The sequence below is a fragment of the Chiloscyllium plagiosum genome, unplaced genomic scaffold (genome assembly GCF_037043375.1).
Source record: "Chiloscyllium plagiosum isolate Xiang-an unplaced genomic scaffold, Cpla_swu_hap1 HiC_scaffold_13, whole genome shotgun sequence".
In the NCBI taxonomy this organism is placed as follows: Eukaryota; Metazoa; Chordata; class Chondrichthyes; order Orectolobiformes; family Hemiscylliidae; genus Chiloscyllium; species Chiloscyllium plagiosum.
Window position 1 is genome coordinate 33,880,925 of NW_028270151.1, and position 15,040 is coordinate 33,895,964.

At 40.7% G+C, this 15,040-nt stretch overlaps 1 protein-coding gene across 1 annotated transcript in view; it reads right to left on the reverse strand.

The window, feature by feature from the left end:
- Nucleotides 1-15,040, reverse strand: part of LOC122556387 (uncharacterized) — a 237,644-nt gene that overhangs the window by 87,460 nt on the left and 135,144 nt on the right. Inside the window, exons 53-57 of the mRNA XM_087993952.1 lie at nucleotides 6,866-6,985; nucleotides 5,707-5,826; nucleotides 3,852-3,971; nucleotides 2,616-2,735; nucleotides 955-1,074 (exon numbers count right to left, since the gene is read on the reverse strand). Of these exons, the coding sequence (XP_087850078.1) occupies nucleotides 955-1,074; nucleotides 2,616-2,735; nucleotides 3,852-3,971; nucleotides 5,707-5,826; nucleotides 6,866-6,985 (600 nt within the window). The remainder of the gene's footprint in view (nucleotides 1-954; nucleotides 1,075-2,615; nucleotides 2,736-3,851; nucleotides 3,972-5,706; nucleotides 5,827-6,865; nucleotides 6,986-15,040) is intronic.

The window sequence follows — 15,040 nt, forward strand, 5'->3', positions numbered from 1 at the left end:
GTGGTCGTGAACGTAATTTTTTCTGTTTCTCATTTGTGATACTAATGAGAGCATCCATCCATAAAGAGGAGCATTAATCTAATCAATGCTGTTGGAGGTTTTTTGATTAGGTTTCTCACGACGAGTTAATTCAGGTTAAGTACTTTTGGAGCATTCGGTTTGTGAAGTCTTGAGGATAGCTTAGACAGAATGATACGACAGGCTTCTCCACTTTGATAGGTGATCATAAGATGGTTGACATAACTGTCCCTCAAGCAATTATTAGTTTTGCAGCCAGCACAAGATATCACACTTGTCTCCTTTGTATATCTTACTGCACTCATAACCTTCCTGTGTGTGAGCCTGAGTCTCGCTATCTGTTTATCACCCATCAGATACAGATAGAGGGTGATCAAAGAAACTTCTGAAAGTGAATACCTTTTGTTTCACAGAGAGACAACTAAGACAGTGTGCTTGGGCATATCGCCATGTTCTGACTTACGGGACACAATTTCACTTCCAGTTACTTCATCATCAATTCCTTCTCTTTTTCAACCGATGTTTATGAGAATTGCTGAGAAATTAAACATTCAACAGTTTCCAGGCACAAAACAAAGTAATATCGGGGCCAGTATCTCAACTGAAAGGATAGATATTTTTGTTGGAAACCATATCATATTCAGACTGAATACATTCACAGTACATTATTTTCCCCAGTTTTCAAGGAACCGTTCACTATTTTCCTATATCACATGTGGATCAATACAACAATCTGCTTTGAATGTCCAAACATTTTACTGAAATCTAATGCCTCATGGGCTCTCTGATTCTTGCCCATCATTTGTATGTGACCTTCATGAATTTCAATAGAAAGATATTCATCATCTCATTTTTGCTGGATTAAAAAGGTTAACAGGTACAACTGCTGTCATTGAATTACAAGGACAGAGGCTTCCATCAAATTACATTGCTCACCTGTGCAGTTACGGCCTTCATATCCTGCTCGACATGCACAGTTGTATGATCCAACAGTATTGACACACATGGTGTTGTTTTTCCAGGAACACACAGAAGGGTCAAGACATTCATCCACATCTAAAAATGTAATGCAGAAAATCAATGTATATTCTTGTGTTTATTGGTGAGCAATTTCTAGTGATCGGTAGCTTTTGTTTCGGTATTCAAATACAGGTTGGATCGACCTACCGAAAAGAATTGACTGGGAATTTTGATCAATGTGTAATGGTGTTTCATAGTTGATTGCTTTTGACTGGAACAACAGGTAGAGGACTGATGTACTTATTTTGTTTCTCTGTGTTGTGTGTTTTGGAGGTGTAGAACCTGAATTTTATTTTTGATTTGGAATTGTTCCATCCTTATTTATTTGTTCTGTTGTTGGTGTCAGCATGTCTGTAGACTTGTGCCTATGTTTAGGTTGGCCAGGAGAGCCCTTGATTGAGGTATTTTGGTGAGGTGCTACACAGTGTGGAGGACAGCAGCATTACTACTGCCTGGGGCTGGGTCACTGGTGGTACATTGGGTCAGTTTCTCCATGGGGTCAGGCAGTGAGCTGGTTCAGTCAGACCAAAACTGTCTTTATCAGCAGTTGTCCAAATAGTTTGAGAGAACCCAGTAAAATCAGAGCTGCGGAGATGCTTTGAGACATTGAAGAGAAAATTATCTGATAGTCAGTGAGTCTATGTGTGAATACTTGAAAGAGGAGGCTGAAAATCTGTGCTTGTAAGAAGACAGACCAGAAACCTACTGGAAGCTGATTTTCTGGAAAATCAACAAGATTGCCTTGCTCCTGCTTACAAATCACTGAGAAGAAGCCTCCCAAAAGCCATACAGCCATGGTAATTCGACACAAAATGTTCGCGTGATTCCAGGGTGACTGTGTACTGTGCTTTATCTCTCTGTAAGGTTGATGTTGGATTAAAAGAGTTCAACCTTTGATTTTTACATTTGTCATGAGCCACGTCGGAGAGGTCTTATTCAGCATACCACAGTTTGCATTTTCTCCTGTGCAATTTACATCTTTGTTTACTTGCTAATACTAAAACTTTTCGCCTCTATGTTCAGAAACAGATGGTAAAGTAAATCAAAATACATAGTCTTCAAGCTAGGTCTCGGTGTGCTACTTCACTTGTCCAGTATTGCCAGCAGCTGGGATAATACACTTGGATGGGCCTAAAAAGTATAAAGCAACTCAGTGATCTCAACAGACGTTCCTTGGGGATGTGGGGATATAACTGAGGATTGAGAAGGTGCACTTGTTGCATTATTTGGAGGATCATGGGGAGAGTAAAGCAGCAGTTCTCTGTTAAAGAAAAAGCAGAATATGCTGATGGGAATTCAGTGACAGAGGTAGGTATAATGGAATGATTATGAGGAAATAAATATAGCTTCCTTCAAGAAGTAGATGTAATTTTGAAGATGAGAGGGACGTTATAAAATCACACGTGTTAAATTATATTCAAACATAGTAATATTGATTTATGTGTACTTTTTGAAAAATGTCTTCCTTTAATATTATGAATGTGATGTTTTATTCAAAATATCAAAACTTCGAGAATAATTGTTGATAAGATGAGTTCCTTGAAGGATACAGATTGCAACAGAATTCCAGTCCTCACCTGTGCAGTTGTGACCACTGTATCCCTTTACGCATGAACAATTGAAAGAGCCATCAGTATTCACACACTTGCTGTAGTTTTTCCATGAACAGATATCATTGTCAAGACATTCATCCACATCTGAAGCAAAAATGCAGAAATAGTAAGTCAATAGTATGATTAGATTAGATTAGATTACAGTGTGGAAACAGGCCCTTCGGCCCAACAAGTCCACACCGACCCGCCGAAGCGAAACCCACCCATACCCCTACATTTACCCCTTATCTAACACTACGGGCAATTTAGTATGGTCAATTCACCTGACCCTGCACATCTTTGGACTGTGGGAGGAAACCGGAGCACCCGGAGGAAACCCATGCAGACACGGGGAGAACGTGCAAACTACACACAGTCAGTCGCCTGAGGCAGGAATTGAACCCGGGTCTCTGGCGCTGTGAGGCAGCAGTGCTAACCACTGTGCCACCGTGTATTATGGTTTCCAAATTTATTCCAAAATGGTCACATGTAATTCCTCAAAGCTGCATTTGTGGTAGCAAGCGTCCGTTTTCTTATTCTCTTTTGGGATTTTAATTAAAGCATCCATCGATAAAGAAGAGCATTTATCTAATCAATGCTGTTGGAGGTTTTGCAATTTGTTTTCACAGGGCGAGTTAATTCTGGTTAAGTACATTTGGAGCATTCGGTTTGTGAAGTCTTGAGGATAGCTTATAGAAGAAATGATACGACAGGCTTCTCCACTTTGATAGGTGATCATAAGGTAGTCGAAAAGTGACAGAACTGTCCCTCAAGCAAAACATCAATTTTTCTCCTTGTATACCTTACTGCACTCATAACCTTCCTTTGTGAGCCTGAGTCTTTCCACCTGTTTATCACCCATCAGATACAGATAGAGGGTGATCAAAGAAACTTCTGAAAGTGAATACCCTTTGTTTCACAGAGATACAACCTAAGGCAGTGAGCTTGGGCGTTTCCCCATCCTCTGATTTACGGGACACAATTTCAACTTCAGTTATTTCATCATGAGTTGCTGAGAAATTAGACAGACAATGCAATAAATGTCTCCAGGCACAAAACAACGTAACATCCAGACCAATATCTCAGCTGTAAGGAGAGATATTTTTGTTGGAAGCCATATCATACTTAGACTGAATACATTCACAATAAATTATTTTCCCCATTTTTAAAGTAATCATTCGCTATTTTGCTATATCACACCGAAATCAACACATCCCTCACCTGTGCAGTTGGGGCCTTCATATCCTGCTCGACATATACAGTTGTACGATCCAACAGTATTGACACACATGGTGTTGTTTTTCCAGGAACACACAGAAGGGTCAAGACATTCATCCACATCTAAAAATGTAATGCAGAAAATCAATATATATTCTTGTGTTTATTGGTGAGCAGTTTCTAGTGATCGGTAGCTTTCCTTTCGTTATTCAAATACAGGTTAGATTGGCACAATGAAAAGAATTGCCTGGGAATTTGGATCAATGTGTGATAGGGTTTCATAGTTGATTAGTTTGACTGGAATTGGAGATTGAGGAGTGATGTGCTTGTTTTATTTTTCTGTGTTGTGTGTTTTGGGAGTGTAGGACCTGGGTTTTAGTTTTGATTTGGAATTGTTACGTTCTTACCTATTTTTTCTGTTGTTGGTGTGCCCATGTTTGGAGGGGTGGGAGAGCCCTGATTTAGGGATTTTGGTGAGTTGCTACGAAGTGTGGAGGACAACAACACTACTACTGTATGGTGCTGGGTAACTTGTGGTACATTGGGTCAGGTTCTCCATGGGGTCATGCAGAGCGAAACAGTCTTTGTCAGCAGTTGTCCCATTAGTTTGACAGATTAGATTACTTACAGTGTGGAAACAGGCCCTTCGGCCCAACAAGTCCACACCGCCCCGCCGAAGCGCAACCCACCCATACCCCTACATTTACCCCTTACCTAACACTACGGGCAATTTAGCATGGCCAATTCACCTGACCTGCACATCTTTGGACTGTGGGAGGAAACCGGAGCACCCGGAGGAAACCCACGCTGACACGGGGAGAACGTGCAAACTCCACACAGTCAGTCGCCTGAGGCGGGAATTGAACCCGGGTCTCCGGCGCTGTGAGGCAGCAGTGCTAACTACTGTGCCACCGTGCCGCCCACAAAATCCAGTATAATCAGGGCTGCGGAGTTGCTTTGAGACATTGAAGAGAAAATTGTCTGATAGTCAGTGAGTCGGTATGCGGATACGAGAAACAGGAGGCTGAATTCCTATGCGAGTAAGACGATAGGGCAGAAACCTGATGGAAGCTAATTTTCAGGAAAATCCACACGATTGCCTTGCTCCTGCTTATTCCAGGGTGACCGTGCACTGTGCTTTATGTCTCTGTAAGGTTGATGTTAGATTAAAAGAGTTCCACCTTTGATTTGTACATTTGTCATGAGCCACGTCAGAGAGGTCTTATTCAGCATACCACAGTTTGCATTTTCTCCTGTGCAATTTACATCTTTGTTTACTTGCTAATACTAAAACTTTTAGTCTCTATGTTCAGAAACAGATGGTAAAGTAAATCAAAATACATAGTCTTCAAGCTAGGTCTCGGTGTGCTACTTCACTTGTCCAGTATTGCCAGCAGCTGGGATAATACACTTGGATGGGCCTAAAAAGTATAAAGCAACTCAGTGATCTCAACAGACGTTCCTTGGGGATGTGGGGATATAACTGAGGATTGAGAAGGTGCACTTGTTGGAGGATCATGGGGAAGAGTAAAGCAGCAGTTCTCTGTCAAAGAAAAAGCAGAATATGCTGATGGAAATTCAGTGACAGAGATAGGTATAATGGAATGATTATGCGGAAATAAATATAGCTTCCTACAAGAAGTAGGTGTAATTTTGAAGATGAGAGGGACGTTATAAAATCACACTTGTTAAATTATATTCAAACATAGTAATATTGATTTATGTGTACTTTTTGAAAAATGTCTTCCTTTAATTTTATGAATGTGATGCTTTACTCAGAATATCAAAACTTAGAGAATAATTGTTAAAAGATGAGTTCCTTGAAGAATACAGATTGCAACAGAATTCCAGTCCTCACCTGTGCAGTTGTGACCACTGTATCCCTTTATGCATGAACAATTGAAAGAGCCATCAGTATTCACACATTTGCTGTTGTTTTTCCATGAACAGATATCATTGTCAAGACATTCGTCCACATCTGAAGCAAAAATGCAGAAATAGTAAGTCAATATTATAGTATGGTTTCCAAATTTATTCCAAAATGGTCACATGTAATTCCCCAAAGCTGCATTTGTGGTAGCAAGCGTCCTTTACCTTTCTCTCTTTTGGGATTTTAATTAAAGCATCCATCGATAAAGAAGAGCATTTATCTAATCAATGCTGTTGGAGGTTTTGCAATTTGTTTTCACAGGGCGAGTTAATTCTGGTTAAGTACATTTGGAGCATTCGGTTTGTGAAGTCTTGAGGATAGAAGAAATGATACGACAGGCTTCTCCACTTTGATAGGTGATCATAAGGTAGTCGAAAAGTGACAGAACTGTCCCTCAAGCAAAACATCAATTTTTCTCCTTGTATACCTTACTGCACTCATAACCTTCCTTTGTGAGCCTGAGTCTCTCCACCTGTTTATCACCCATCAGATACAGATAGAGGGTGATCAAAGAAACTTCTGAAAGTGAATACCCTTTGTTTCACAGAGATACAACTAAGGCAGTGTGCTTGGGAGATTCCCCATCCTCTGATTTACGGGACACAATTTCAGTTATTTTGTCATCAATTTTTCCTTTTTTTGAACATTTGTTCATGATAGTTGCTGAGAAATTAGACATTCAATGCAATAAAAGTCTCCAGGCACAAAACAACGTAACATCCAGACCAATATCTCAGCTGTAAGGAGAGATATTTTTGTTGGAAATCATATCATATTTAGACTGAATACATTCACAATAAATTATTTTCCCCATTCTTAAAGTAATCATTCACTATTTTGCTATATCACACCTATATCAACACAACCATTTGTTTTGAATGTCCAAAAATTTGAATGAAAGCAATGGGCCTCATTGAGTCTCTGATTCTCGCCCATTATTTGTCTGGTTCTTTCATGAATTTCAATCTCAGGATATTCATCATCTCATTTTTGCTGAATTAAAAATGTCAGTAGGTACAATTTCTGTCATTGAATTACAAGGACACATTGATGTAATTCTATGTGTCTATAGAATTACATCCCTCACCTGTGCAGTTGGGGCCTTCATATCCTGCTCGACATATACAGTTGTACGATCCAACAGTATTGACACACATGGTGTTGTTTTTCCAGGAACACACATTAGGGTCAAGACATTCATCCACATCTTAAACATAATGCACAAGATCAAATTAAAATATTGCTTGTGTTTGGAAAGCAATTGCTGCTTCCTGGTAGCTTTCTTTCCACAATCAAATGCAGTATTTTGATAAATGAAGTCATATGCAAACAATGAAAAAAACTTGACTGTTCGTTTTGCTCAATGTGATGATGGTTCATAATTGATTGTTTTTGACTAGAACCCAATATATTTTAATTTGTTTTTTAAAAAAGTTATTTCTTTTATATTGTCAAAGTTGTGATTTTTTCAGAATAGAAAGACTCTCACTATTTTGATCATGAAGTCAATAAACCGCAAAAAGAAATAATAAATCTGAGAAGACAGGGTGAGATAGAAGACAGAGTTAGGGAAATTTCACTGAAGTGTAGAACTAATAGTGTATTAATAATAGTGTGTTTGAGTCTAATTTCTTGTTGCCATGTCTCCCGAGATATAGTGAAAAGTGTTGTTTTGTGTACTATACAGACAGATTGTATCATATTAGGTGCATCTGGGTAGCATAACAGAGTGCAGAATAGTGTTATAAATGCAGAAAGGGAAATCAAAACTAACACTCAAGAAATCCATTTCAAAAATCTGATAATAGCAGGGAAGAAGCAGTTCTTGAATCTGTTTGAGGGTCTATTCAAAATTTTACATCTTCTGCTTGATGGAAGAGGGTGGGAGAGAGTATAACCAGGTCTCTGATAATGTTGGTTGTTTTCCTGAGGCAGCAGGATGTATAGATGGAGTCAGTGGATGGGAGGCTGGTTTGTGTGATGCACTGGGCTTTGTTCGTGTCTCTGTGTTCTTCGTAAGAATACTAGCCAAACTCCGCTGTGATACTTCCAGATAGGATGCTTTCTATAGTGCATCTCTAAAAATTGGTAAGTCATTGTGGACATGCTGAATTTCCTTTAATAATTGGAGATTTCAATTTTACCAACATTAACTGTGATAGAGAAAGGGTGAAATCTTAAAGGGATGGAATTTTTAATGTGTATCTAGGAGAGCTTTTTAAGGCAGCATTTAGAAAAATTCTCTAAGAGATGGGCAATGCTGTATTTAATTTTAAGAATAAAGCTGAGAAGGTGGTAGAAGTGTCAGTGAGACAGCATTTCAGGAACAGAGACCATAACTCTATAAGATTGAAGGGAGTCATGGCAAAGGACAAAGATGGAATTTTTTAAAGTTGGAGAATGGCCAACTTTAACACTGTAAGATAGGACCTGGCCAATGTGGACTGAGAACAGCTATTTGTGAAAGGTCTACATTGGAGAATTGGGAGTCTTTCAAGAGGAAATAGTGGAAGTACAGGACCAATGATCTGGTAAAAGTGAACAGCAGGACTGATGGTCATGATATAATGGTAATAGAATGGTAATATGGTTCCATTATTCAGGAAGGGTTTAGATTAGATATTTTTAGATTAGATTATATTACATTACAGTGTGGAAACAGGCCCTTCGGCCCAACAAGTCCACACCAACCCGCCAAAGCGCAACCCACCCATACCCCTACATTTACCCCTTACCTAACACTACGGGCAATTTAGCACGGCCAATTCACCTGACCTGCACATCTTTGGACTGTGGGAGGAAACTGGAGCACCCGGAGGAAACCCACGCAGACATGGGGAGAATGTGCAAACTCCACACAGTCAGTCGCCTGAGGCGGGAATTGAACCCGGGTCTCTGGCGCTGTGAGGCAGCAGTGCTAACCACTGTGCCACCGTCAGCAGGATGTATAGATGGAGTCAGTGGATGGGAGGCTGGTTTGTGTGATGCACTGGGCTTTGTTCATGTCTCTGTGTTCTTAGTAAGAATACTTGCCAAACCACGCTGTGATACATCCAGATAGGATGCTTCAGGGTTCAGGCTTGTTGGAAACTAGTGAGTCTAACATCAGTGGTAAGGAAACGACTTGAAAAAATTCTTTTGAAAAGAATTAATCCTCACTTGGAGAGGCAAGAGTTAATCAAGGATAGTTAGAATGGCTTTGTCAGGGAGAAATCAAGTCTGACAAGATGACTGAGTTTTTCAAGGAGGTGACAAGATGTGTGGATGAGAGTTGTGCAATTGATGCAGTCTACATAGACTTTGACTAAGGCGTTTAACAAAGTTTTGCATTTTGCATTGTAGACTGGTCAAGAAGTTAAAAGCCTACGGGATCCAGGGCAAATTGGTAAATTGGATCCAAAATTGGCTCAGTGGCAGGAGGCAGAAGTGATGGTGGAAGGTTAGTTTGGGACTGGAGGCCTGTGTTCAAGGGGACAATGAAAGGTTCAGCGAAGTGTCTGTTGTAGTTTGTTTCCCATATTAATGATTGAGAAATGAGTGAAAAGGTGTGAATCTGTACGTTCGCAGATGTGGGTCAATAGTGAAGAGAAACGCTTTCGTTTATAGGACAATATGGAGAGATGGGCTAGGCAGTGGCAAATGCAACTTAATCCTGAAAATGTGAGGTGATGCATTTTAGTAGGACTAACAAGGCAAGGAACTGCACAAGGAATGGTGCAATGAATGATCCTAGGAAGAACAGAGGATCAGAGGGATCTTAGTGTGCTTGTCCACAGATCCTTGAAGGCAACAGGACAAATGGATAAGGTAATTATGAAGGCATATGAATGCTTGTCTTCATGAGTCGACACTTTGAATGCAAGAACAGAGAGGTTATGATATATAAAATGTTAGTTACACCACAGGTGAAGTAATATTTGCAGTTTTGCTCACCACATAATAGGAAGGATGTGATGCATGAGAGAGGGTGCAGAAGAGACTCACCAATATGTTACCTGGCTGTAGTGGTGCAATTTGAAGAAAAGCTAGATATGCTGAGGTCGTTTTTTTGTAAGAGCAGAAAATGGGAACCCTATTGAGCTTTACAAAATTATGAGGTCATGGAGAGGGTGAGGAGGAAGAAATGTTCCTCATAGTTCCTCTATAACGACATAGATTTAAGGAGAAAGAAAGGAGGATTAAAGGAGACTTAAGAAAGAATTATTTCACTCAGTGAATGGTGGGTACCTGGAACTCACTGCCTGAAAGGGTTGTAGAATGAGAAGAAGCATAATATTGAAGAAATCTGTAGATGCTCACTTCGTACTACAGCATACATGGCGACAGGCCAAGTGCTGGGAAGTGGGACTAGAATAGAAAGGTAGTTAATAACTGGCATGAACCTGATGGATTGAAAGGTCTCGTGCTGTGCTATAAAATGTTATGAAACTATAAAATCTGAATTACGGGCAGTATGGGAGAAAGTGTGGATGTAGCAATATTGGGAGGATTTTGGAGAGACAAAGGCAAGACCAGCATCAAAACTTTGTTCTTCATTTATTTACAGGATATGGATATCATTGGCTAGGTCATTATTTATTCCTAGCCCTTAATTGCCCAGAAAGCAGTTAAGAGTCAACCACACTGTCTGGAGTCACACGTAGGCCAGACCAGGTAAGGATGACAGTTTCCTTCCCTTAAGAGCCAGATGGACATTTTCTAACAATTGAAAATGGTTTCATGGTCACCATCAGTCTCTTAATTCCAGATATTTTAATTGAATTTTAATTTGACCATGGCAGGTTTTGAACCTGGGTCCCTAGAACATTACCTGGGTTTCTGGATTAATAGTTTCGTATCAAAGGATAAGGTGATGAAACTTTAGAGTTCGGAATTAGGTAGAAGGAAGGAATGGTGAAGAAAGAAAGTCAAATTCCAATGAGATGTCACTTTCCAAACTACAGTGACATTATATGAAAAGAGTTGCTTATAAATTCAGAACCGAACAAAGAACTGCAGATTCTGGAAAGCTGAAATAAACACAGACATTACTGGAGAAGCTTAGCAATCTGGTAGTATCTATGGAGAGAAAACAGAGACAACGTTTTGGGTCCAGTGAACCTTTTTCAGTTTGCTCATAAATTGTCTACTTTCAGAATACATAATCATTCACGTAATTTTTATTTCTACCTTTTGCTACAATACTCCTGAAAGAGCCACCACTGTTTTACATGCCGTTGCACTATTTTGGAACTTTGGAGAAAAAAAACAACAGCACTTTTAAAAGGGAGAGGAATAGACAAAGGAAGCACATGGTGAGGTCAGTGCAGAAGAGATAGAGGGAAAGAAACCCACACTGCTAACTAACACAGCAGTGAACCTGTACAGTAACGGCCTTGCTTTTTGAATTCATGTATCGTTTGACATCGGAGTGTGTCTGGGAAAATTAACAAACAATGAAATTCACAACTAATCTTAGAAGAACCTGTTTGGTAGAGGTCACAGCATAGAAACAGATAAGTGAGTATTTTAAGTGTGGACTTTCAGTAAGTCTGCAGTAGTAAGTAGAGTGGGTTCTTTCTTGATTAAGTGTACTATTGAGATATGTCTCTTGATTAAACTTAAAAATATAAGCCATAAGCATTAATTTAACCTGGAACAGTATTTTGTAGAGGAATACGACAGTACTATTTTCTGGGTCTGTAGATTGAAAGAAGCAAAAATAGCCTTTGGTAAAGTGATATGCTCTTCTTGTCGATGTGGGAGTTTAAGAAGAGTTTATGTCTTACTAAGGATTATATCTGCAATAAATGCCATTGGTTGCAAATCCTATCAAATCGAATGGAACAGTTGGCACAACAGTTAGAGGCAATCAGGAATTTACGAGAGGAAGGGGATGTGATGGATGGCAGTTATAGGAAGGGGGGAAAGTTGCAGATACAGTCACATAGATGGGTTAATTCCAGGAAAGGTAAGAGAGTTAGGCAGGTAGTGCAGGAGTCTTCTGTGACTATCCCCATTTCGAACAAAGTATGCTGTTTTGGAAAATGGAGGGGGTGATGGATTCTCAGAGAACGTAGCATGAACAGCCAAATTTCTGCTATTGACACTAGCAATAATGCAATGAGGGGTATGACGGATTCCAAGGGATCGACTGTGTGTGGGGACTCTCTCATCGGAGGTACAGACAGATGTTTCTGTGGCCTGCAGCGAATAATCAGAATGGTGTGTTGCTTCTCTCGTGCTAGGATCAAGGATGTCTCAGAAAGGGTGCAGAATGTTCTCAAGGGGGAGAGGGGCCAGCAGGAGGTCATTGTATACATTGGAACCAACGACATAGGAAGGGAAAAGGTTGAGATTCTGAAGGGAGATTACAGAGAGTTAGTCAGGATTTAAAAAAGAGGTCCTCGAGAGTAGTAATACCTGGATTACTCCCGATGCTATGAGCTAGTGAGGGCAGGAATAGGAGGATTGAGCAGATGAATGCATGGCTGAGGAGCTGGTGTATGGGAAAAGGATTCACATTTTTGGATCATTGGAATCTGTTTTGGGTGGAAGTGACTTGTACCAGAAGGACGGATTGCACCTAAATTGGAAGGGGACTAATATACTGGCAAGGAAATTTGCTAGAACTGCTTGGGAGGATTTAAACTAGTAAGATGGGGGGTGGGACACAGGGATATAATGAGGAATCAGATCAATCTGAGGCTGGTCCAATTGAGAACAGAAGCGAGTCAAACAGTCAGGGCAGGCAGGGACAAAGCAGAGAACAAGGTAGGACTGATAAATTAAACTGCATTTATTTCAATGCATGGGGCCTAACAGGGAAGGCAAATGAACTCAGGGTATGGTTAGGAACATGGGACTGGGATATCATAGCAATTACAGAAACGTGGCTCAGGGATGGGCAGGACTGGCAGCTTAATGTTCCAGGATACAAATGCTACAGGAAAGACAGAAAGGGAGGCAAGAGAGGAGAGGGAGTGGCGTTTTTAATAAGGGATAGCATTACAGTTGTTCTGAGGGAGGACATTTCTGGGAATACATCCAGGGAAGTTATTTGGGTGGAACTGAGAAATAAGAAAAGGGATGATCATCTTATTGGGATTGTATTATAGACCACCTAATAGTCAGAGAGAAATTGAGAAACAAGTTTGTAAGAAGATCTCAGTTATCTGTAAGAATAATTGGATGATAATGGTAGGGGATTTTAACTTTCCAAACATAGACTGGGAGTGCCATAGTGTTAAGGGTTTAGATGGAGAGGAATTTGTTAAGTGAATACAAGACAATTTTCTGATTCAGTACGTGGAAGCACTTACTAGAGAAGGTATAAAACTTGACCCACTTTTGGGAAATAAGGCAGGGCAGGTGACTGAGGTGTCAATGGGGGAGCACTTTGGGGCCAGCAACCATAATTCTATTAGTTTTAAAATAGTGGTCTATAAGTTGAAGTTTTAAATTGGAGAAAGGCCGATTTTGATGGTATTAGGCAAGAACTTTCAAAAACTGATTGGGGACAGATGTTTGCAGGTAAAGAGACGGCTGGAAAATGGGAAGCTTTCAGAAATGAGATAACGAGAGTCCAGAGACAGTATATTCCTGCTAGGATGAAAGTAAAGAGTTAAAAATCACACAACACCAGGTTATGGTCCAACAGGTTTAATTAGATTAGATTACTTACAGTGTGGAAACAAGCCCTTCGGCCCAACAAGTCCACACTGATCCGCCGAAGCACACCCACCCAGACCCACTCCCCTACACCTAACACTACGGGCAATTTAGCATGGCCAATTCACCTAACCTGCACATTTTTGGACTGTGGGAGGAAACTGGAGCACCCGGAGGAAACTCACGCAGACACTGGGAGAATGGGCAAACTCCACACAGTCAATCGCCTGAGGCGGGAATTGAACCCGGGTCTCTTGCGCTGTGAGGCAGTAGTGCTAACCACTGTGCCACCATGCCGCCCACCGTGTCACCTGATGAAGGAGCATTGCTCCGAAAGCCAGTTCTTCCAATTAAACCTGTTGGACTATAACCTGGTGTTGTGTGATTTTTAACTTTGTACACCCGAGTCCAACACCGGCATCTTCAAAACTTGATTGAGTTTTTTTGAAGAAGTAACAAAGAGGATTGATGAGGGCAGAGTGATAGACGTGATCTATATGGACTTCAGTAAGGCGTTCAACAAGGTTCCCATAGGAGACTAGTTAGCAAGGTTAGATCCCATGGAATATAGGGAGAACTAGCCATTTGGCTCAAAGGTAGAAGACAGAGGGTGGTGATGAAAGGTTGTTTTTCAAATTGGAGGCCTGTGACCAATGGAGTTCCACAAGGATCGATGCTGGGTCCACTACTTTTCATCATTTCATAGAGTCATAGAGAAGTACAGCATGGAAACAGACCCTTTGGTCCAACCCGTCCATGCCAACCAGATATCCCAACCCAATCTAGTCCCACCTTCCAGCACCCGGCCCATATCCCTCCAAAATCTTCCTGTTCATATACCCATCCAAATGCCTCTTAAATGTTGCAATTGTATCACCCTCCACCACATCCTCTGGCAGCTCATTCCATACACGTACCACCCTCTGCGTGAAAAAGTTGCCCCTTAGGTCTCTCTTATATAAACGATTTGGATGTGAGCATAAGAGGTATAGTTAGTAAGCTTGCAGATGACACCAAAATTGGAGGTGTAGTGGACAGCGAAGAGGGTTACTTCAGATTACAATGGGATCTTGATCAGATGGGCCAATGGGCTGAGAAGTGGCAGATAGAGTTCAATTTAGACAAATATGAGATACTGCATTTTTGGAAAGCAAACCAAAGCAGGACTTATACACTTAATGGTAAGATCCTAGGGAGTGTTGCTGAACAAAGAGACTTTGGAGTGCAGGTTCATAGCTCCTTGAAAGTGGAGATGGGAAAGATATAAAAGACACCTAAGGGGCAACTTTTTCACGCTGAGTGTGGTACGTGTATGGAATGAGCTGCCAGAGGAAGTGGTGGAGGTTAGTACGATTGCAACATTTAAAAGGCATTTGGATGGGTATATGAATAGGAAGGGTTTGGAGGGATATGGGCTGGGTGCTGGCAGGTGGGGCTAGTTTGGATTGGAATATCTGGTCGGCATGGATGAGTTTGACTGAAGGGTCTGTTTCCATGCTGTACATCTCTATGACTCTAAGTGGTAATCTTTTCTAGAATGGAGAGAATAATGTTAGCAACAACAATTGTTACAAGACCAATTTGTTTAAGGAGAAAGGTTTGTATATAATTT